General features: G+C 44.3%; 2 protein-coding genes across 2 annotated transcripts; both read left to right on the top strand.

Annotated features, from left to right (window-relative positions):
• Window positions 1-16,706: 16,706 nt before the first annotated feature.
• Window positions 16,707-18,212, top strand: LOC123124547 (G-box-binding factor 1). The gene is made up of 4 exons (XM_044545138.1): window positions 16,707-17,090; window positions 17,177-17,254; window positions 17,355-17,420; window positions 17,514-18,212. Exons 1-4 carry the CDS (start codon window positions 16,755-16,757, stop codon window positions 17,610-17,612), a joined length of 579 nt encoding a protein of 192 aa, XP_044401073.1. The 5' UTR covers window positions 16,707-16,754; the 3' UTR covers window positions 17,613-18,212.
• Window positions 18,213-19,878: 1,666 nt separating this feature from the next.
• Window positions 19,879-21,016, top strand: LOC123124549 (uncharacterized). Its single transcript, XM_044545139.1, has one exon. The coding sequence runs from the start codon at window positions 20,272-20,274 to the stop codon at window positions 20,818-20,820; it is 549 nt and encodes a 182-aa protein (XP_044401074.1). The 5' UTR covers window positions 19,879-20,271; the 3' UTR covers window positions 20,821-21,016.
• Window positions 21,017-22,225: the final 1,209 nt, after the last annotated feature.

Here is a 22,225-nt window from a genome sequence, read left to right on the forward strand (position 1 = left end):
AAGACATTGGTCACCAAGACAATGTTGAAGATGATGAAGTCCTTCCTCAGATCGAGCACAACGTGGTATCATCGCCGGTTCTCACGACCAGTGAACTCGTCAGCATTGGTCGTCCTTTGACGCTAATCGCTCAGGATGATTCATGGGCTGATCACCCTCAAGACTCCCCCCGTCAAGAAGAATCCCCACGTACTCCCCCAACTCAAGCCACCACTCCGGTGCTTGATGATGATGACTTTGAGGCCCAGCCTACTCCATCTCCACAAGCGTCACCAGCGTTTCGCAGGCTTCGCAAAGGACCAAGGCCACAAGTCACACTTTCGAGTGTTCCAGAAGGAGAAGAGCACCAATCGGTATCTCGCCAAGTCTTTCCTGAAGCCTCTCCAACTGTGAACATCTCCGAGTCTCAAGCCAAAGCTGCTGAAGACATTCCGGCTGCATCAGTTGATGAACAAGAAGAACTTTTTGCTACACCCCCGTCCAACCCTGAAGTTGTTCTCGAGGAGAACGTGTCCGACCCTCCAACTACTCAAGTGGAGGTTGATAACATTGAGGCGGCCACAAACATCAATACTGAAGCCAATGACATTGTCATGGCCGAAGCTAATGTGGCGCCTGAAGCTAATGTGGTGCGAGAAGTTCATGCACCTGAAGCCAATGCTGCACCTGATGCAAATCTGCAGCCTGAAGTCAATGCCACTGCCACTGCCACTGCTCCTGTACCGCCTCCAAGGCCACAAACCATCGAGCAAGCATTTGATCATGGTCAGCTGGTTACTGTCAGATGGCCCGTTCTGGTTCTTCCACCTGTTGCTGGTCCACAATTTGACTATCATGTCGAGCACAGGCCACAGGTCCAGAAGCCTAAGCCAAGACTGCCAAGGTTTCTAGGTACTGCAACTTCACCAGGGTCCTTCAATGCAAATGGCTTCATTGCGTACAACACTTTCTTTGATAGTGCCAAGAACCCCTACTCCAAGCCAAGAATTTCATCTGATCGGTTCTGGAGCTATCAGCAGTGCAGTTACTATTCCTGTGTTCTCTATGATCAAGGGCGCATCTTTCCACATATGCGTCTCGACTGTGAAGCCATTGCTGGTCTGCCCTGCCTAGAAGAAGCTCTTGACTGCTTCCGTGATGCTCGACTTGTGAACTTTGTGACTGATAAAGAGCATTGGAATGAAGAGCTTCTGCTACAATTCTATGCTACCCTCCACATTCGCGGCTACAACAGGGATCCGAAGACATGGATCCTTGAGTGGATGACAGGCAATGTCCATCATGAAGCCAAAGCTCTTGATATCATTGAGCTAACTGGCCTGCCCACTCCAGGTGAACTCTTCGAGCCTAGTTGTCAGCTTCACCGCAATGCATTGAAGAGCATCTTTCAGAAGCCAGAGCCCAACATGAGCCAAATGCTGAGCATGATGAAGCCTCTGCCACGCGGCGCTGAATACCCAAGAGAATTCTTTGTTGAAGACCTAGAGTATCTGCCCCGCACGATCGATCATATCATAAGGCGAACTCTATGGCCCATCAAGGGACATTCTTCTGCAGCGAAGCTTGAAGGGGCAATGAAGACATTGGTCTTTTATATCTTCAATGGCATCAGCTTCAATGCTCAAGACTTCTTTATCAGGCAATTGGCTACATCAGGCTCTGATCTCTTTGGTCTGAAATTCTATGCTCCATGGGTTATGCGCCTTATCAAGCTTCATTCAGCTGTCAACTATCAGCCTTCTGCTCACAACCATCTGATATTTTTGCCAGAGGTTGATATGTCAGTTGAAGCCATATACCCAGAGCCTGCCAAGGAGCCTTTTTGTCTTCACAATGCTGATTACCAAAGCTTCACATAGCCCATTGAAGGAGTTCAGGCCGTCACTCGTGTTTATCCTTTGGCTGGCAATACACGCTTACCTCACCGTGCTCAAACTGAAGCCACCGAAAGCACTATTGCTCAAAGGCCTCGGAAGCGATCTCGTGTTCTCAATGACCGAGAGCTTCTTGTCGCCCTGGATCAGAAACAAGATAAGCATCACTACTGGCTGAAGCAGCAGATGCAAAGCCTCTTGGTGGACGTAAATCGCATTCGCAACCTTGCCACCAAGAATGCATTTGTCACACATGAAACCTGTCGGAGGTCATGGAAGAATTTGACTTTGCTCAGTGCTGAAGCTGATCTTCAAGACTATGGCTTCACTGAAAGATTCAAGTTTGACTCCACTCCTCCAAGGAATGTTGTCTTGCATCGGACTCCCTCTCTTGAAGACTCTGACTATGCCTCCTCAGCTGCGACGGTGAATGCCAGAGTCATTGATGACCAAGACGATAATACTTCACCACCTCCAACTTCGGCGCGTATCGACACTGCACCAAGTTCTTCTGCACCACCAAACCTCAACGACGACCCTGCTGCTTCACCTCCTACTCCTCATGGGAACGAGTAGAGGCTCTATGTCTTCAAACCTTTTTGGTCCTTACTGACAAAAGGGTGAGAAGCATATGAGTTTATAGTCTTCAAGCGGGTCCATATGGGTGGTTACTTTATATTTTGCCAAGTGTTTACAACTCGCGCTTTTGATACATTTGGTTCTTTGAGTTGTAACACTTAAATTTGATGGTCGTCTACTACTTGTTTGTTATTCTGTGATGCGATGATAAATTCCGCATGTGCGATAATAAATCCCGCATGAAGTCATACTGCAGACGTCCATTTTTTCATTATGCATGTCATTATCTTTGTTATATCAAATCATGCATGATAAATTGTCTTCATAAGTTGAAGAGGATCTCCACAAGTACAACCTGCCATGTGCATTTGCATTCCAAAGGCAAATTACTTATATGCACATCTTCAGGGGGAGCCTTTTGCTACTTATGAATACAATACCTTAATCCTTTACAATTTCACATACTTTTATCCCCGTTGAAAACTTCAACCAGTTTGTCATCAATCACCAAAAAGGGGGAGATTGTAAGTGCATCTAATGCCACCCTTAGTTGGTTTTGGAGTATTGACGACAAACCTGGTTGAGGGACTAATGTGTTTGTGAGAATTGTAGGATAACACAGGTAGTAGTCCCTCAATGATTCGGTTTACCTACCGGAGATGACCCCTAAAAATGTATGAAGACATTGAAGACAATGGTGGTATGTGAAGACATTGACATTGAAGACTATGACATGAGAAGACATCGCGTGAAGACTATGGAGCGCGAAGACTTAGTTGTGTCGTTGTTTCCTTTTCTTCTTTGTTGAGTCATAGGAACCAACGTACTGTTAAGTGGGGTCCCAGTGAACAAAGTCAGAGTGACTGAAGTGATGCTCAACCAAATCCTATGTCTTCGAGCGAAGACAATGAGAGCAAACCTTATCCAGAGTTGGATGAGTCAGCTTTACTTGTAGCCCAAGTCTAGCTGTCGCGTGTGTTTGAAATCTGACCGTTGGAACACGTGTCAGTTCCTTAGTGACCCAGGGTCATTTCGGACAAATCAGGTCGGGTTGCCTAGTGGCTATAAATAGCCCACCCCCTACACCATAAATTGGTGGCTGCTCAGAGTTAGTGCACGGCTTTTGTCATTTGAGAGCAACCCACCTCCGAAGCTTTTGAGAGAGAGAAATCCTTGCGAGGACAAAACCCAAACACCCAGAGCCAAAGAGTGTTAGGCGTCACTGAAGTCTTTCTGTCCGCGTGACCTGAAGACTTGTTACACTTAAGGACTGTGAATCCTCCAGCCGGTTAGGCGTCGCGTTCTGAGCATCCAAGAGTCATTGTGGATCGCCGGTGAACGAAGTCTGTGAAGGTTTGGAAGTCTACCTTGAAGACTTACCAGAGTGATTGGGCGAGGACTGGGTGTCCTTATCTCAAGGGGAATAAGGTGAAGACACGGTCTTCTGAGTTAAATCTTAGCCTCCCTAACCAGACGTACAGTTGTCACAGCAACTGGAACTGGTCCAACAAATCCTTGTCCTCATCAAGTGACTGGTTCTATCTTCTCCCTCTCTTTATTTACAGTTTGTCTTCGCGAAGTCATTGCCCGCCTGTGTTACCTGTTTGACTTCACTGTGTGACTTCTATTGTTGTTTGGCTTCATACTATCTCCCATCCCGATCATTACTACCTAGCTGCTATTAGTCTTCGTGCTTTCACTTCATTGAATACTTGACTATGGCTTGCCTAGTGTAGTCTACCTTCCACTGCATATCAATATGTTCATTTCTACTGTTTGTCTTCGAAACTGCCATGTTTTGAAGACGTTCATAAAAATCGCCTATTCACCCCCCCTCTAGTCGATAACTAGCACTTTCATGTTCACCTATGGAGATTCATGCTTGACTCCACATAGGCTAGCGGGGGTTTGCTTCCTTACTCCCATTTCTTTGTGACATGGTGTGCAAGATGCTACTCAACCACATAAAAGCATATAATGGGGCATCACACCCGCTAAAGTTGCTGCTTATGGTGGCACAACACATTCAAAGGGAATTATCTCATGACGATGTAAGACCTCCAATTGACCTACATCACATCATGTTACTTATGCACAAAGCATTTGCCAACAATGATGGCAATTATTAATGAACAATTACCTGATGGTGAGTTGATGTATGATTCGCGTAGGTAGCAGGCGGGCGACGTGCTTATCTTGTGTCACGCTCATTTATGTAGGACTTGTATCAACCCATCGAGCCTGCCGTGGACACTTTCACACTAGCCCATGTGTACGTGACAATGGGGAAGCGTTTGGGGTCCTCATTATAAGATCACTTCCATTGTTACCCTAGAGCTACTGTGTCTGCATGGTCAACCGGGATACATCCCCACAACCAAACCTGTAGGGCCCACACAAAGTTACCAATGTGAGTGGTCAACTTCTGCCTCTAACATGCCTCGTCCATCTGCACATTCAAAAACATGTTAAAACATGATACACAAACATTAAGTTCATGCCATGTACATGGATGCCACTGGGTTTTACCTTTTGGGGTATAAGAAAGCTAGTCCCACTAGCCTCTCCAACACCATTTCATGTCCCAGTCACGTAGTGCGTCTAAGTACATCCAGGAGGCGGTGTCCCATGAACCATCTGGAAACACCACCAAAGTCAAGAGATGCTACAAATACGCCCTAGCGCACTTATCCACAATTGCCTCCACATTCTCTAGGCAACCGCACCCATGTTCTCATAGCCACAAGTGCACTACTCCAACTGATCTAGGATCTTATTGATTGGGTCGGTCCACGACAGAGTTTCAACACCAATAAATCCTGTAACTTGATGAGTCCAACTTACGTGATGTTTTTTCCTTTATATTTTGTGCCTACAAGGTGGGCTTTGTGGAATTTTACCGCATGCGCACACTTCTTTTTGTTGATGATCCTTCAGGTTACATCTTTTGCAGCAATACTCATTTGATGAAGAAACCACCCAAATATGGCAGTGGAATCACGTATTAAAGGTGATAAACACATTCCATAGAAAAATCAAGCAAGAACGCCAAAGAAACAGCCGTTGTTACGCCTCCAAAGCAAACAACGGCGTTCCTTGTGACCGCGAAAAGAAGGGGATTCCTCTCACCACAAGAGGAACGCATCATCATCAACATATACATCACCACCATATCCATCATCATCATCATCATCCACATCCTTATCATCTGCAACATCAAGAACCCTAGTGGATCCTTCGGTGTATCGTTTGAATCACTCGCCCATGTATCTCATTACCATCCCCATGATGCTTGTTGTTCTTATGTGTGAGTAGACCCCTACTTCTCGGGGATATGATGAACCTTGGTATGTGTAGGCTCTAAAACGTATAATGTAGATATGAGATCACCTGTTGAATGCTTAGTTTAATAACTTCGTGAATGTTGTGAAGGGGCCCCACTCAGCATGTGTGCCTTTGTAGGCCATGAAGTATATCACTGTCTTTGCATAGGTTTAGGATGTGGAGGTAATTCGAGGTGACATTAAAAGCCTACTGCTCCTAACCTTTACAAGTGACTGGGGATCACGAAGAACCCTTAGTGAGGCTGCATCCATGATGTAAACCTTAATTTTCATGATTTGTAAGCCTCTTAGAGAGGCTATGATGGTGGCATGCGTGGCACGAAGTCTAGCACGAGTAGAACGTGTTCTGTACCCGGCCCGCCCAGCATAATCGTCAACAGTGGCTCAAGTATCGATTCCATGTTATGCTTATGCATAGTAGTACTAGAAACATACCAATGGGAATTCTAGATTCCCTGAGACGCCTTTTTAATTCTGTTATTTCACCGTTCTTTACTATCCTTGCCTTTATTTTATTTTCATGCTATTTAGTTGCACGTCACCATTTTGCTCAATCCTTATTTAAATCCGCCCTCACTCTGCTTCAACTCTACAATTATCTGGAGGCACAAAGCTAAATAATTCTTTATAAGGGGCAAAAGCCTAATTCCTATGCTCCCCGTGGGATCGATACTCTTACTTCGAAAAGGCTAAAACTAAATCCTATGCACTTGCAGGCTATCATAACCCATTGCTGCCACCACTCGTACTTCACTTTCCTAGTAAGATCCCTTCCCTCAATCGAAAGGGCAGTGATCATCGCAAAGTCATTCAAAGTGACCGTCATCTCACTGAGGGGTAGGTTGAAGGAGTGCGGCTCCGGCCTCCAATGGTCCAAAAGGGCGATAAGGGTCGTGGAGTTGAGAACGGGCGGTGTGCCCTTAAAGTTGATGAGAAATGGGAGAAGACCCAATGTCTTGAAATAGGCTCGTAGTAACTGTCGTATTTCATAGTCTCATTAGGATTGTGGCCCCTCATACGAAGAACTGGTGAAATCTACACAAAAAGAAACAACTTGTTGTGCTCCTTCCTACTTAGAAGCAATAACAACAATTGAAATTTAGAGGTAATTACCTCCCCTCGTTTGATGGACCATGCATGATGCTTCACTTCATAAGCACCATCAAGTCCAAGGTACCTATCATCCCCCATCCTACGTAATACATATAGGTATATCAATGCAAGCTACCATGAAATACATCCTACTAGCATGCAACTAACAATACCTGCATCCTACTAAAATGCAACTAACAAGCCAATATTACATCTAGATTTAACTACGTTCGAGCAAGCATATACAATCCCTAGAAAGTTTCTCTCTGAATCCACATACATACTTCACCAAAACTTAGCCATATATATACACAATCCCTAAAAACTTCTCTCTAAATCCATGACTACACAAGACCAAATACACGAACACAAGAACTATCTCTTGCTTCTCAACCGAATCTAGCCCAAACAATCTATTTTTGAAGGAAAACTAATTTAGAGTTCCACCAACTACACAAAAAAGCATCTTAGTAGTCATGGTAGGAAAATTAGAAGAATGCTAGGTGAGTTCACTAGACCACACAGTGTAAGAAAGTTCGTCTGTGTAGCACTAAAGTTGCCCTATTTAGCATCAAAGTTTCTTGTGAGAAAATATCATCAAAAAGTACCCATATACAATCTAATTTTAAAGAGCTCGTTGCAAGAAACCTCTCCGCATACTGCCATGTCGCACCCCTGCCAAAACTCTGCGAGGCCGTCACCTCCAGCGGTACACCTAGGCTCCACGGCGCTTCTCCTTCGTCGTCGTTCCACACCTCTCCTCAGACTGCCGCTCAAGTACCATCTGCTCCTACAATGCTCACCATGCCCATTGATGTCGCTTGAAGCTACGTCGGTATTTCCCCAAAGAGGAAGGGATGATGCAGCACAGCGGCGGTAGGTATTTCCCTCAGATATGAAACCAAGGTTATCAAACAAGTAGGAGAACCAGGCAACACAATGTAAACAACCCCTGCATACAAATAGCAACACCTCGCAACCCGACGTGTTAAAGGGGTTGTCAATCCCTTTCGGGTAACAGCGCCAGAAACGGCGTGTGGACGGGAGAAAGTTGTAATAGATTGAATAAATAGATCGCAAATAAAATAAAGTGCAGCAAAGTATTTTTGTATTTTTGGTTTAATACATCTGAATAAAAAGTGCAGATAAGATAGATCGCAAAGCAAATATATGAGAAAGAAGACCCGAGGGCGGTAGATTTCACTAGTGGCTTCTCTCGAGAAAGATAGCAAACGGTGGGTAAACAAATTACTGTTGGGAAATTGATAGAATCTCAAATAATTATGACGATATCCAGGTAATGATCATTACATAGGCATCACGTCCAAGATTAGTAGACCGACTCCTGCCTGCATCTACTACTATTACTCCACACATCGACCGCTATCCAACATGCATCTAGTGTATTAAGTTCATGGGAAAACGGAGTAATGCAATAAGAACGATGACATGATGTAGACAAGATCTATCTATGTAGATATAGATCCCATCATTTTATCCTCAGGAGCAACGATACATATGTGTCGTTTCCCATTCTATCACTGGGATCAAGCACCGTAGGATCGAACCCACTACTGGGCACCTCTTCCCATTGCAAGATAAATAGATCAAGTTGGCCAAACAAAACCCAAATATCGGAGAAGAGATACGAGGCTATAAGAGATCATGCATATAAGAGATCAAGGAAAATCAAATAACTTTCATGGATATAAAAAGATATGACTGATCATAAACTCAAAGTTCATCAGATCCCAACAAACACACCGCAAAAGAGTTACATCATATGGATCTCCAAGAGACCATTGTATTGAAAATTCAGTGAGAGAGAGGAAGCCATCTAGCTACTAACTACGGACCCCGAAGGTGTACAAAGAACTACTCACGCATCATCGGAGAGGCACCAATGGAGGTGGTGAACCCCGTCCGAGATGGTGTCTAGATTGGATCTGGTGGTTCTGGACTCTGCGGCGGCTGGATGAATATTTCGTCGACTCCCCTAGGGTTCTGGGATTTTTGGGGTATTTATAGAGCAAAGAGGCGTTCCGGGGGGCACCCGAGGTGGGCACAACCCACCAGGGCGCGCCTGGGCCTCCCGGCGCGCCCTGGTGGGTTGTTCCCTCCTCGGGACTCCCCCCAGGTGCAACCAGGGCCCAATATCTTCCTTCTAGTCCATAAAAAATCTCTGTAAAGTTTATTGCATTTGGAATCTGTCTGATATTGATTTCTTGTGATGTAAAAAACATGCAAAAAACAGCAACTCGCACTTGGCACTATGTTAATAGGTTAGTACCATGATTATAAAACATCCAAGATTGATAATAAAACAGCATGGAACAATCAAAAATTATAGATACGTTGGAGACGTATCAGCATCCCCAAGCTTAACTCCTACTCGTCCTCGAGTTGGTAAGTGATAAAAATAGAGTTGATAAAAATAGCGTTTATCATGTCATATCATGTTTTTTCTTTATAGCATGGACATTTGGAGTTTTATGTGATTCAAAGCAATAGTGTAGTTTTGACATAATAATTTAGATACTCAATAATATCAACACGCAACCATGTCTTTTAAAATATCAACGCTAAAATAAGTTATCCCTAGCCCATCATGCTCAAACATTGATTCATTCATGAAACACACTCGAATATTAGCCACACCCAATACTTAAGTACGATCATATTGCCTCCTAGTTGGTGCTTTTATAAGAGAAGATGGAGACTCAAATTCAAAAATAAATCTTGCATAAAGTAAAAGAAAGGCCCTTCGCAAAGGGGAGTAGGGATTTGTAGAGGTGCCAGAGCTCAAAGCGAAAAATTAGAGATAAAAACATTTTGGGAGGTGTATCCATCCCACCAACGAAAATGACTTAGAGTTCCGAACACTTTTCATGCTAGATATGCCATAGGCGGTTCCCAAACAGAAAATAAAGTTTATTCCTTTTTCCACCATTCTTTCACTTTCCATGGCTAGCCGTATCCATGGTTGCCTTCCATACCAACACTTTCCAAGGAATTTATTATTTGACAACATAAAGTAAATTCATTTTTTTGCATTTCGGGACTGGGCATCCCTAAAACCTTTGCCTTACTCTCGTGCAATGACAAGTGAATAAACACTCATCGTGAGAATAACACATCCTGCATGGAAAATATTAGCCACCCGTTACCGTTCCGCGAGCGCAACACACAAAAGAGAAGTTTATTTTGAAAATTAGAGATGTCACATCCAAATTTGCTTAGAATGGCAAAAGAATACCGCATATAGGTAGATATAGTGGACTCATGTGGCAAAACTGGTTTAAAGGATTTTGGATGCACAAGTAGAGATCATACTTGGTGCAAATGAAGGCTAGCAAAAAGATTGAGAAGCGACCAACCAAAAAACGAATAATCTCATAAGCAAGCATTAAGCATAATTAACACCGAATAGTGCACCACAAGTAGGATATAATTTCATTGCATGACTATTGACTTTCGTGCATGCATAGGGAATCACAAACCTTAACACCAATATTCTTACTAAAACATAATTACTCATCAACATAACTCACATATCACATCATCATATCTCAAAACTATTACTAAGAATCAAGTTTATTTTGTCCATTGATCTTCATGAATTTTTTTACTTATCCTTCTTTGATATCTATCACTTTGGGACTAATTTTCATGTGTTGCTTTTCATAAGCTCAAACAAATATAAGTGAAGATCATGAGCATAATTTTTTTTATTTCTCTCAAAATAATTTAAGTGAAGCAAGAGAGAATTTCTTTTAAAAATTTACTAACTCTAAAATAAAACTAAGTGAAGCAAGAGAGCATTTCTTCAAAAATACTAAGCACATCGTGCTCAAAAAGATATAAGTGAAGCACTAGAGCAAGTCCTAGCTCATAAAAGATTTAAGTGAAGCACAGAGAGCAATTCTAACAAGTCATGAAATAATTTTGGCTCTCTCAAATAGATGTGTCCAGCAAGGATTGATGACTTAAAACACAAAATAAAACAAGCAAAGACTCATATCATACAAGACGCTCCAAGCAAAACACATATCATGTGATGAATAAAAATATAGCTTCGAGTAAAATACCGATAGTCGTTACAAGAAAGAGGGGATGCCACTCGGGGGCATCCCCAAGCTTAGTTCGTTGCTCATTCTTGGATAATAGCTTGGGATGCTGGGGCATCCCCAAGCTTAGGCTCTTCTATCCTTCTTTCATCCATCGTAAGATAACCCAGAACTTGAAAACTTTAATCACACAAAACTGAACAAAACCTTCGTGAGATCCATTAGTATAAGAAACCAAACCACTACTATAAGTATTGTATCAAACCAATTCATATTTTGTTTTTGTATTATATCTACTGTATTCCAACTTTTCCATGGCAAAAACTCATCAAAGAAAACCATAGAGCCATCAAAATAAGCATACAACACAAAGAAAACAAAATCTGTCAAAACAGAACAGTCTTTAGCAATCTGGCTATTTCGAATACTTCTGTAACTCCAAAAATTCTGAAAAAATAGGACGACCAGGGTAATTTGTATATTAATCTTCTGCAAAAAGAATTGGCATTTTATCACGTTCTGGTGATTTTTAGCAATTGTTTTCATGACTGCATAAGTTTCTGTTTTTCAGCAAGATCAAACAACTATCACCCAAGAAGATCCTATAGGATTTACTTGGCACAAACACAAATTAAAATACAAAAAACACAATAATACTAGTAGCATAATTGTGCAAACACACAAAAACAGAAAGCAAAAAGCAAAAATAAATTTTATTCATTGGGTTGCCTCCCAACCAGCGCTATAGTTTTACGCCCTTAGCTAGGCATAAAGCAAGGATCTAAGTTTTGTCATCCTTCTTATTAATTTTCTTAGGGGTGTTTCCATCATGGGGTTTTGTAAACAAAACATAAAACTTATTATCCATGGAAACTTTAGTGTTCCTTAATTGGTTCTCATCATAACCCCTTTGATTTCCCGCAACAATCCAAGAGTAATGTTGATTAATAGTATGGAAAACTTGTTGGATTATATCTAGAACGGGGACTTCCTTTTTAAGATTCTCATCAAAGATCTTATTATCCCCAAGAAAATGCCTTAATGCATAATCACTATTGTAAAGACTTTCATCTATCACAGGTTTTTCACGATTCATACCATAAAAGTCAAAGATTTCCCTAGCTTCCCGTATTATGTAGTCAAACTCATTCATAAGAACGAGAGTGGCTAAGTTTTTAGCCCTAGGATTCTTTATCTCGGGAAGCTCAAAAAGCAATCTTTGCAAAGTAGGATGAGTGTGGATAAATTTACTTTCAAGTTTCTGAACTAGTGCTGAAATAACATCCACATAAGATCTAGTAGTTTTAAGTATAGGAGCATCATCAAGACTTAGATTTCCAACACAATTGAAAAATTATTGGATACGTTCTTTTCCCATAATGTTCCCTTGCCCCAAGATAAAATTTTTGGCATCCAGATTGCCCGTACGTCCTATTTTAGGAGTTAGGTCATCATCTGTTGGTGCCATACCGAAATCACTCATGATTGCAAGCAAAGAATAGATCTGACAAGAAAACGACGAACGGGAAAAAAAGAGGCGAATAAAATGGCAAATTTTTGTGAAGTGGGGGAGAGGAAAACGAGAGGCAAATGACAAATAATGTAAATTGCGAGGAGATGAGATTTGTGATTAGGAACCTGGTATATGTTGAAGATCCTCCCCGACAACAGCGCCAGAAATTACTTTTGATGTCGCTTGAAGCTACGTCGATATTTCCCCAAAGAGGAAGTGATGATGCAGCACAACGACGGTAGGTATTTCCCTCAGATATGAAACCAAGGTTATCGAACCAGTAGGAGAACCAAGCAACACAACGTAAACAGCCCTTGCACACAAATAACAACACCTCGCAACCCGACGTGTTAAAGGGGTTGTCAATCCCTTTCAGGTAACGGCGCCAGAAACGGCGTGTGGACGTGAGAAAGTGTAATAGATTGAATAAATAGATCGCAAATAAAATAAAGTGCAGCAAAGTATTTTTTTGTATTTTTGGTTTAATAGATCTGAATAAAAAGTGCAAATAAAATCGATCGCAAAGCAAATATATGAGAAAGAAGACCCGGGGGCCGTAGATTTCACTAGTGGCTTCTGTCGAGAAAGATAGCAAACGGTGGGTAAACAAATTACTGTTGGAAAATTGATAGAACCTCAAATAATTATGACGATATCCAGGTGATGATCATTACATAGGCATCACGTCCAAGATTAGTAGACCGACTCCTGCCTGCATCTACTACTATTACTCCACACATCGACCGCTATCCAGCATGCATCTAGTGTATTAAGTTCATGGGAAAACGGAGTAATGCAATAAGAACGATGACATGATGTAGACAAGATCTATCTATGTAGAGATAGATCCCATCATTTTATCCTTAGTAGCAACGATACATACGTGTCGTTTCCCATTCTATCACTGGGATCAAGCACCGTAGGATCGAACCCACTACGGGGCACCTCTTCCCATTGCAAGATAAATAGATCAAGTTGGCCAAACAAAACCCAAATATCGGAGAAGAAATACGAGGCTATAAGAGATCATGCATATAAGAGATCAAGGAAACTCAAATAACTTTCATGGATATAAAAAGATATGACTGATTATAAACTCAAAGTTCATCAGATCCCAACAAACACACCGCAAAAGAGTTACATCATATGGATCTCCAAGAGACCATTGTATTGAAAATTCACCGAGAGAGAGAGAGAGAGGAAGCCATCTAACTACTAACTACGGACCCGAAGGTCTACAAGAACTACTCACGCATCATCGGAGAGGCACCAATGGAGGTGGTGAACCCCATCCGAGATGGTGTCTAGATTGGATGTGGTGGTTCTGGACTCTGCGGCGGATGGATGAATATTTCGTCGACTCCCCTAGGGTTCTGGGATTTTTGGGGTATTTATAGAGCAAAGAGGCAGTCCGGGGGGCACCCGAGGTGGGCACAACCCACCAGGGCGCGCCTGGGTCTCCCGGCGCGCCCTGGTGGGTTGTCCCTTCCTCGGGACTCCCCCCCAGGTGCAACCAGGGCCCAATATCTTCCTTCTGGTCGATAAAAAATCTCCGTAAAGTTTCGTTGCATTTGGACTCCGTCTGATATTGATTTCCTGCGATGTAAAAAACATGCAAAAAGAACAACTGGCACTTGGCACTATGTCAATAGGTTAGTACCAAAAAAGATATAAAATGATTATAAAACATCCAAGATTGATAATAAAACTACATGGAACAATAAAAAATTATAGATACGTTGGGGACGTATCACCCATCAACTGTTCCATGAATTTCCCAACCTAAATTTTTTCTCCCTTCTTCTTTGAAGCAATGAATCCTGATATGGAATACATCTACGAGCGCTATGTTGAGTCGTCTGACTCGTCCAATGGGGAGGACTACACGGATGAGATGGCGATGATGCATGCGATGCTTGCAGACGCGGAGCGTGCGGAAGAGCATGTTCTCAATTTCAAGGGATCGATCAAGGGTCATCGAGTGCTCGGCCGGAACCGGGTGCACAGCCATTTGACGCTGATGGACGACTATTTCACCCTTGATGTCCTCTTCGTTGACAATTTTCCTTGGCGATTTCAGATGCACAAAAATGTATTCGATTGTCTGTACCACATCGTTCGGTCCTTTGATGACTACTTCATCTTGAAGAAGGATGTCGTGGGAAGGATTGGGTTCTCTGGTTATCAAAAGTGCATGGCCGCACTACAGATGCTTGCATATGGCACAACCGTTGATTCGTGGGACGAGTACCTATGGATGTCCGAGAGCACATGCGGAGATGCCCTGGTCAGGTTTGCAACTATCGTAGTCGAGGTGTTTGGACCTCACTACCTGAGAGAACAAACTGTGACAGACATCGAAAGCCTATTGGGAATCTCGGAAGCAAGAAGGTGGTCAAGTTTGATTGTATTACTTGACTGCATGAATTGGAAATGGAAAACCGCCCAAAAGCTTTTCAAGGGCAATATAAGGGTCATGTTAAGAAACCCATGCACAATCATTCTTGAAGCAGTTGCATCACAGGATCTTTGGATTTCACATGCTTTCTTTGGCATATGTGCGTCTCACAATGACATCAATGTGCTACAACGATCACCATTGTTTGCTAGGCTGATGAAAGAAAAGCTCCTCCTTGCCACTTTACTGTCAATGGGTATGAGTACAACATTGACAACTATCTAGTTGATGGTATCTATCCTCCTTAGGCTACCTTTGTGAACACCACCTCTAACCCAGTTGGTCAGAAAAAGTTTCACTTTGCTTAAAGACAAGAAAGAGCTAGAAAGAATGTTGATATATGGTTTTGGAGTTCTGTGAGCACGTTTTGCAATTCTTCATGGACCTGCTAAACAAGGGGATCTGAAGACCTCGTGGAAGGTGATGACCCGTTGTGTGATCATGCACAATATGATCGTGTAGAATGAGGGTGAGGATGTTGCCGTAGGTCTTGAATTTGAAAACATGGGTGATCCTATTGAACTCCCGACCAAAATCTGGCCACATTTGAAGAGTTTGTTCAAATGCATCAAAACATATTCGGCATCGAGAAATGCCAAGGACACACACCAATCAGTGTGTTAAGAAAAATAACATATTGTGATCAAGAAAAGTCTAGGCGTCCCCTACCTCCCGCCGGTGCCGCCGCCGGTCCGCCTTATCTCCGATAGTCTTAGGACCATGGCGGCGCGGTGGATCTCGGCCCTTGCCGGCGGGAGGGCTCTGTTTTCAGTTATTTCTTCGTGTTTTGCTAGGGTTTGTGTCCTGCTCAGTAAGACGAGACGATCATGGCTCTCTGAAGATGGAATAAGGTTCTCCACGCCTAACCCACTTCTCGATGGTGTGTCTAGCATTATCGGTGGACGTGCAAAGATTTGTGTCCAGCGAATCTGCCGTTGGTGGATTTGCTCGGATCTGATTGTAGTTCGTCTAAATTCATGTGTTTTTAGGTTGGATCTTTTCGATCTACGCTACTTTTCATCGACGGCGGTTGCTATCTGCTGTGCTGGTCTAACGGCGATTGCTGTTCTGCTGCGCTGGTCCTATGAGGTCTTAGCACAACGACTTCCGACTGTCTACTATAACCAGTCTTGCCCGGCTCCGACGAGGGAGGGGCAATGACGACGTCGTGCCTTCGGCTCACTTCAATGCTTATAGTCGTCGCTAGATGGTCTACGGATCTGGATGTAATTTTTATTATTTCAGATATTTATTATATGGCGTGATTGAAAATGCATAGATCAAAGTTTTCTCGCGCAATAAAAAAATCAGCAGTCCTCACTCACGACCAAGTTACGAGCTAAGGTAACTTCTCCGACTCGGTGATACTCAACCGACTGAGCCAAGCGTGATCTTCCAGGCCGTTCCCTCCCCGCCAGTAGCCTGTCCTGTCCCGTTCACACGCGGCACCGTTTGCTCCACCTACTGACCGCGCGGGCCCACTTTTGCCCTTTGGGTCCCACACCCGCCGAGGGCACCGAGCTTCCACTGCTCCTCCTGGCTGTTCAGCGGTCCATGTGTAAGTCCGATGCGGCCATAGTACCACACGGCGCCACATCCCACTGACGCCAATGGCCCACCAGGAGGAAGCGAGCGGACGGCTGACGCATGTCCGCCACGTGTCCGTGCTACCTACGTGACGTCCTGTGGCGTGGACACGTGGCGGCTGGGCACGGGCCAGGGCAAGGTGTACTTGAGCAGGGCACCGGCCGCCGCCCTTCCCTTGGCCTTGGCATCAACTCCCACCCCGTGTCTGCTGCAGATGCCAAGATTGTCCCGGTTGCTCCCATGTCTGATCGTAGCGGCCAGCGGCAATGCCGCCGAGGCGTCTCGGGCGACGTGGAGCTCGACGCGGCCATGGCACTGGCCAACATGGCCGGCGTTTCGGGGCCAGCAGCTCTTCCCGCCGTGCACCCGGCGGCGCCGCAGCATGGAGGCAGCCGTGAGGAGGAAGAGGAGCTGGCGAGCACGAGGCTGAGCCTGGAGCTGGGCAAGGTCGGCATCCAGGCGTCGTCGTGCTCCAGCGGCTCCAGCGCCGGGTGTCCTTCGCGGCAGACGCGGGTGCCCGTGGCGGCTCCAGGTGGAGGCGGCTACGGCCCAAGGCCCCGGCACACGCTCACCGAGGTAACTCAGCGGCTATGTCGCGTGGATGCAAACCTGTGCTGGCATGGCTCTCACTTGACCCCTAGTTTCTTGTGCGGATCCAACAGGCTGAGAAGGAGGCAAAGCGGCTGCGGCGCGTGCTCGCGAACCGGGAGTCTGCGCGCCAAACCATACTCCGCCGTCAGGTTATAATATCTTGGCTTTCACAGCGTTCGTATAAAACCATCTCTCTGTGTACAATTCAACCGAGCTACTCCAGCTTTATATAGTCTTGTCTTAATTTAGGCGGTCCGAGACGAACTGGCGAGGAAAGTTGCGGACTTGTCGTCACAAAACGAGAGCATGAAGAAGGTATACCAATAGGTTTATGTAGCAGCAAGAATGGCAATTAACAGGAACAAACTTTAGGCTTAACCTATGTTAATTCTCCCTTTGTTTGCGCAGGAGAAGGAGACGGTGATGCAAGAGTATCTCACACTCCAGGAGACGAACAAACAGCTGAAAGAACAGGCACGACATCATCTGCCGCTTCCATTATTTTAATAGTGATCTTTATTAGTACGTAATTACTAGTGTCAGGGCAGAGAGAATCTAGCATGTTCGGAGCCTCCAGTTGTTCCCCTGAAAGCGAGCCACATGACTGCACTTTATACTATTGTAGTACCCCAGTCCAGTAGTAGTCGCTAGCTAGGCCATCAAACAGTCATCGGAAACACAAGTCATAGTCGAATTGGAACCCAAGTACCGAACTGGAGACACGTAGTTCTTGATGCCATATGTATGGATAAAACGACATCCGTGTTTTCTATATTTGGCTTTCTGCCAAGATTGCTTTCTTCTTTAATTTGTGGCCCAAAGTTGCCGCACACGCTTCTGCTCTTCTACTGCTCATGCCCAAGACTCAAAGAGACGTATTTGTGGCCCTTCTTGTTGCAAACCTTACGCATGAAAGGGTTTTCACCAAAATGGTGCCGCTGGGTAGAGAGCTTTGTCTCTGGCGGTAGTGTGGCCATAAAAGTTAATGAAGACGTTGGCAACTATTTTCAGACAAGGAAGGGGCTTCGCCAAGGCGACCCCGCGTCTCCTATTCTGTTTAACATTGTGGCCGACATGCTAGCTACCCTAGTGGAGCGGGCCAAGCTGGATGGTCAAATTAGCGGGGTCATCCCACATCTAGTAGAAGATGGTCTATCCATTCTACAATATGCCGATGACACGATTCTTTTTATGGATCATGATCTTGATAAAGCAAGAAGTCTCAAGCTGCTCTTATGTGCCTTTGAGGAACTTTCTGGTCTCAAAATTAATTTTCATAAGAGTGAACTTTTTTGCTTTGGAGATGCTGCAGAATCTGCACCCGAGTATGCCGACATTTTTGGATGCCAGCTCGGGCAGTTTCCGATTAGGTATCTGGGTATCCCCATACACTATCGGCGTTTAACTATCGCTGAGTGGAGGCATGTGGAAGAGAGACTTGAGAAACGTTTAGCCAGTTGGAAGGCCAAACTCTTGTCTTATGGGGGGCGATTGATCTTGATCAATTCTGTCCTAAGCAACATGGTTTTATACATGTTGTCATTCTTCCACCTGCCGAAAGGGGTTCTACAGCGTCTAGATTACTTTAGATCCAGATTTTTTTGGCAGTGTGATAACGAAACCAAGAAATATAGACTGGCTAGGTGGAGCGTATTATGCAGACCTAAAAGCCAAGGGGGCCTGGGAATCCAAGACCTTGAGATTAAAAATATCGCTCTTCTCAGCAAGTGGGTCTATAAATTACTCACTGAGAATGGAGTATGGCAGGAAATCATTCGCAACAAGTATGTGGGATCCAATGCCATTTCTCAAATTCATTGGAAACCTGGGGATTCACATTTTTGGAGTGGTGTCATGAAGGCCAAGGAATTCTTTTTCCAATTTGGGACCTTCTTGGTTAGGGACGGTGCTCAGGTTCGTTTCTGGGAAGATACCTGGCTAGGGAACACTCCCCTAATGGTGCAATATCCGAGCTTGTACCGGATCGTCCGACATAAATTTGTCACGATCAAACAAGTATTAGGACAGGAAAACCCCGATATTTCTTTCCGTAGGGATCTTTTGGGCACTCGTCTGACAGCATGGAATGAATTACTCACTCGCCTGGAGGACATTCAACTGTCAGATGATCCGGACACTTTTCGATGGAACTTGCATCAGAATGGCAAATTTTCGGTCAAATCCATGTATGATGCAATGGTTCATTGTGATGTTCCTGTAGATAACAGGAAATTATGGAAGCTAAAAATTCCCCTAAGAGTGAAGATTTTCCTCTGGTTTCTTAACAAAGGAGTCATCCTAACTAGAGATAATCTGGCACGACGAAACTGGCATGGCTCCAAGACATGTGTCTTTTGCCAACATGACGAGTCTATCAAACACCTATTTTTTGAGTGCAAGTTCGCTCGGGCAGTTTGGGCTACGGTCCAAGTAGCTTCGAATTTATATCCACCACGTAGTGCACGGAATATGTTCGGCAACTGGTTACGGGGTATAGATAAACAATTTTCTGCACATATTCTTGTGGGAGCGGCGGCCTTATGCTGGGCAATGTGGCTTACCAGGAATGATGTGGTTTTTAACAATAAATGTGTCTCATCTCCTATGCAGGTTATTCATGTTTGTACACGATGGCTCCGTACTTGGTCTATCCTGCAGAAGCCGGAAGACAGGGACATTTTTATGATGGCGTCTACACGGCTGGAGCGTACGGCCAGGGAGGTTTTCTACCCCCATGGATGGCGGTGTGATTTACGGATAGGATTTACCGCTCCTTAGGCTGGACACGATTTATTGCTTGGCATTGTATCAAATTATTTTATTTTTAGGGTGCTCTGGATTTTTTGGCTGTGTGCATCTAGCTATGCAGAGGCCGGGCTTTCTTTTGACATGATTGTATCATCTCGATATATCTATTCAATGAAATGTCCTTTATCGAAAAAAAGGTAGGGTGTGCCGCTTGTTGAGACGAGCTTTTTGCCGGTTTGTCCAGGTCTTCGGAGCTTTACCAATGGCGTCTCATTTTGAATCGTCCTTCTGCGTGCAAAGAGAACAAAACACCTGCAGCGAAAGCTTGCTGTGATCCTGACTAGTCGTGGATGCGTTTCTCCATCTGCAGGTTATCGCGAGGACGGCAGAGAAGGCGCCGCCCCCGGTGGTAACGTCTATGGACACGACGCCACCAGCGGAGCAGCGGGCAGAAGCCACGCTGTCCACGGCGGCCCCGCTGGATGCACCCCCTGGGCCGGGCTTCCTTTACGCAACAGCTGGGCCCTCAGCCGTGCCGGTGCCGTATGTCTGGGGCTCTTGGCCGGGGTGCCATCCGAACGCCAGCAACCTGGGCGGCGGCGCCAGCACTGGACATGCCCCGCCGCTCTGCTTTCCGCCCTGCGCGTGGTACTACCCCGTCGTTACCGACCCACATGGTTCGCCGGCGACATATTACGCGCAGCCGCTCTATGAGACGACGAGCGGGGGCGCCAGCCAGGGTACCGGCGGCGGAACGGCTGAGGAGGACACCGACGACGACCCGTGCTCGCTCACGCTGGGGCTTGATGTCGACAGGAAGTGTGCGACGAGCGCCGAGAGCGGCGGCAGCCGTGCTGTGGCGGGCGAGAGGGAGAGGGCGGTGATGGCGGCGGAGGCGAGAAAGAGGAGGAAGGAGCTGACGAAGATGAAGCAGACGCATCTCGGCGGCCGTCCTGGAGACGAGTAGGTCTCTGGCGCCATTGACGGGGGGTGACACTATTGATTTTTTTCCTTTCTAGCTGGTCGTTTCATTTTGGTTGTTATAAGTTGTTTTATCTGGTTTTGTTTCGCCTTTTGCTCGTCCAAATGATTTCAGTTTTCAAATTATTTTGTGGTGCAATCTGTATACAAAAGATTAGTAGGTTTGATGACGTGCAACAAGAGTCATGTACTCCCTCCGGTTTTTACTCCGTATGTACATATAACAACATACATAAGATTTGTCTGAAGTCAAACTTCGTATTTACCTCGCAAAAGAAACTTCATAAAGTTTGACATATTTATATGAAAAATATTGAATCTACCCATAATAAATTATATAATATAAAAATTAAATTCATAACGCGTCTGACAATATTGATTTCATATTGTGAATGTTGATATTTTCATACAAATATGATCTATCTTAGACAAATTTTATATGCAAAATAATTCTTTTTTGCGGGGTATATGCAGAATAAAATTGATCAAAGAGAGTACTAATAATGTTTAATGTAGCTTACTTCAACACAGCAAATCTTTGTCGGAGAACTTAGCAGTATCGGCCCCAAGGTTTGTAGTATAAGATTTCCCTGAGTTTTTGTGCGAAGGAGGTTCAATCTTCGTCTCGCCATCTCGGAGAGCGGGTAAAACTTGTTCATGAATTTTTTTCGCGTAGGCTTTCTAGTTGGTTATGGTGGGAAGCGGATTAAGAGCACTCGGGTGCTCCATCCTCCTATATTAAAAATAATTTAGTGATTCAAGGAAAAAGGTAAATATCCTGGAATTTTTTTAATCAAATATGCCAGCTATTGTACTCGTATAAAAAGTTTGGCCAAGAAATAATTTCCGTTGACTTCAGGAAAAAACAAATTTATGACGACAAAATAGCATGAATAGTACTCCTTTCTTGGCAAATCTTTGATATGGATACAATGAAAGTCATTCCATGTTTAATCTTTTTATACGAGTGCACTACCTGGTCATGTTTCATTCCATGAAAAGTTTCAGGATTTTTGGACATTTTTTAAATTACTAAATTATTTTTTAATATAGGGAGGTGTGACACCCAAGTGCTCCGATGCATTTTCGGTTATGGTGCTGCTCAGGGGCGAACCTATGTGTAAGCCGTGGGGTCAGGTTTTGTGAAAAACAGCCGCAAAAACACTGTACCATTACTGTTCATTGTGAAGAAAATAATCAACAAAATTACCACTGGCCCCACAGATCCCCGAGGCTGGCTTCGTTGCTGGTGCTGCTATACGAAAGCCTGTTATACCATTCTTCAGCCTTGTCACCCAAAGAGAATTTAAAGAGTTTAGGAGAGATAAATCTCAAGGAACACTTTAATTTTGGAAATACCACATAAAGCTTCAAAGAACATTATAAGCGCT

This window comes from Triticum aestivum, chromosome 5D, assembly GCF_018294505.1.
Source record: "Triticum aestivum cultivar Chinese Spring chromosome 5D, IWGSC CS RefSeq v2.1, whole genome shotgun sequence".
Taxonomy (NCBI): domain Eukaryota; kingdom Viridiplantae; phylum Streptophyta; class Magnoliopsida; order Poales; family Poaceae; genus Triticum; species Triticum aestivum.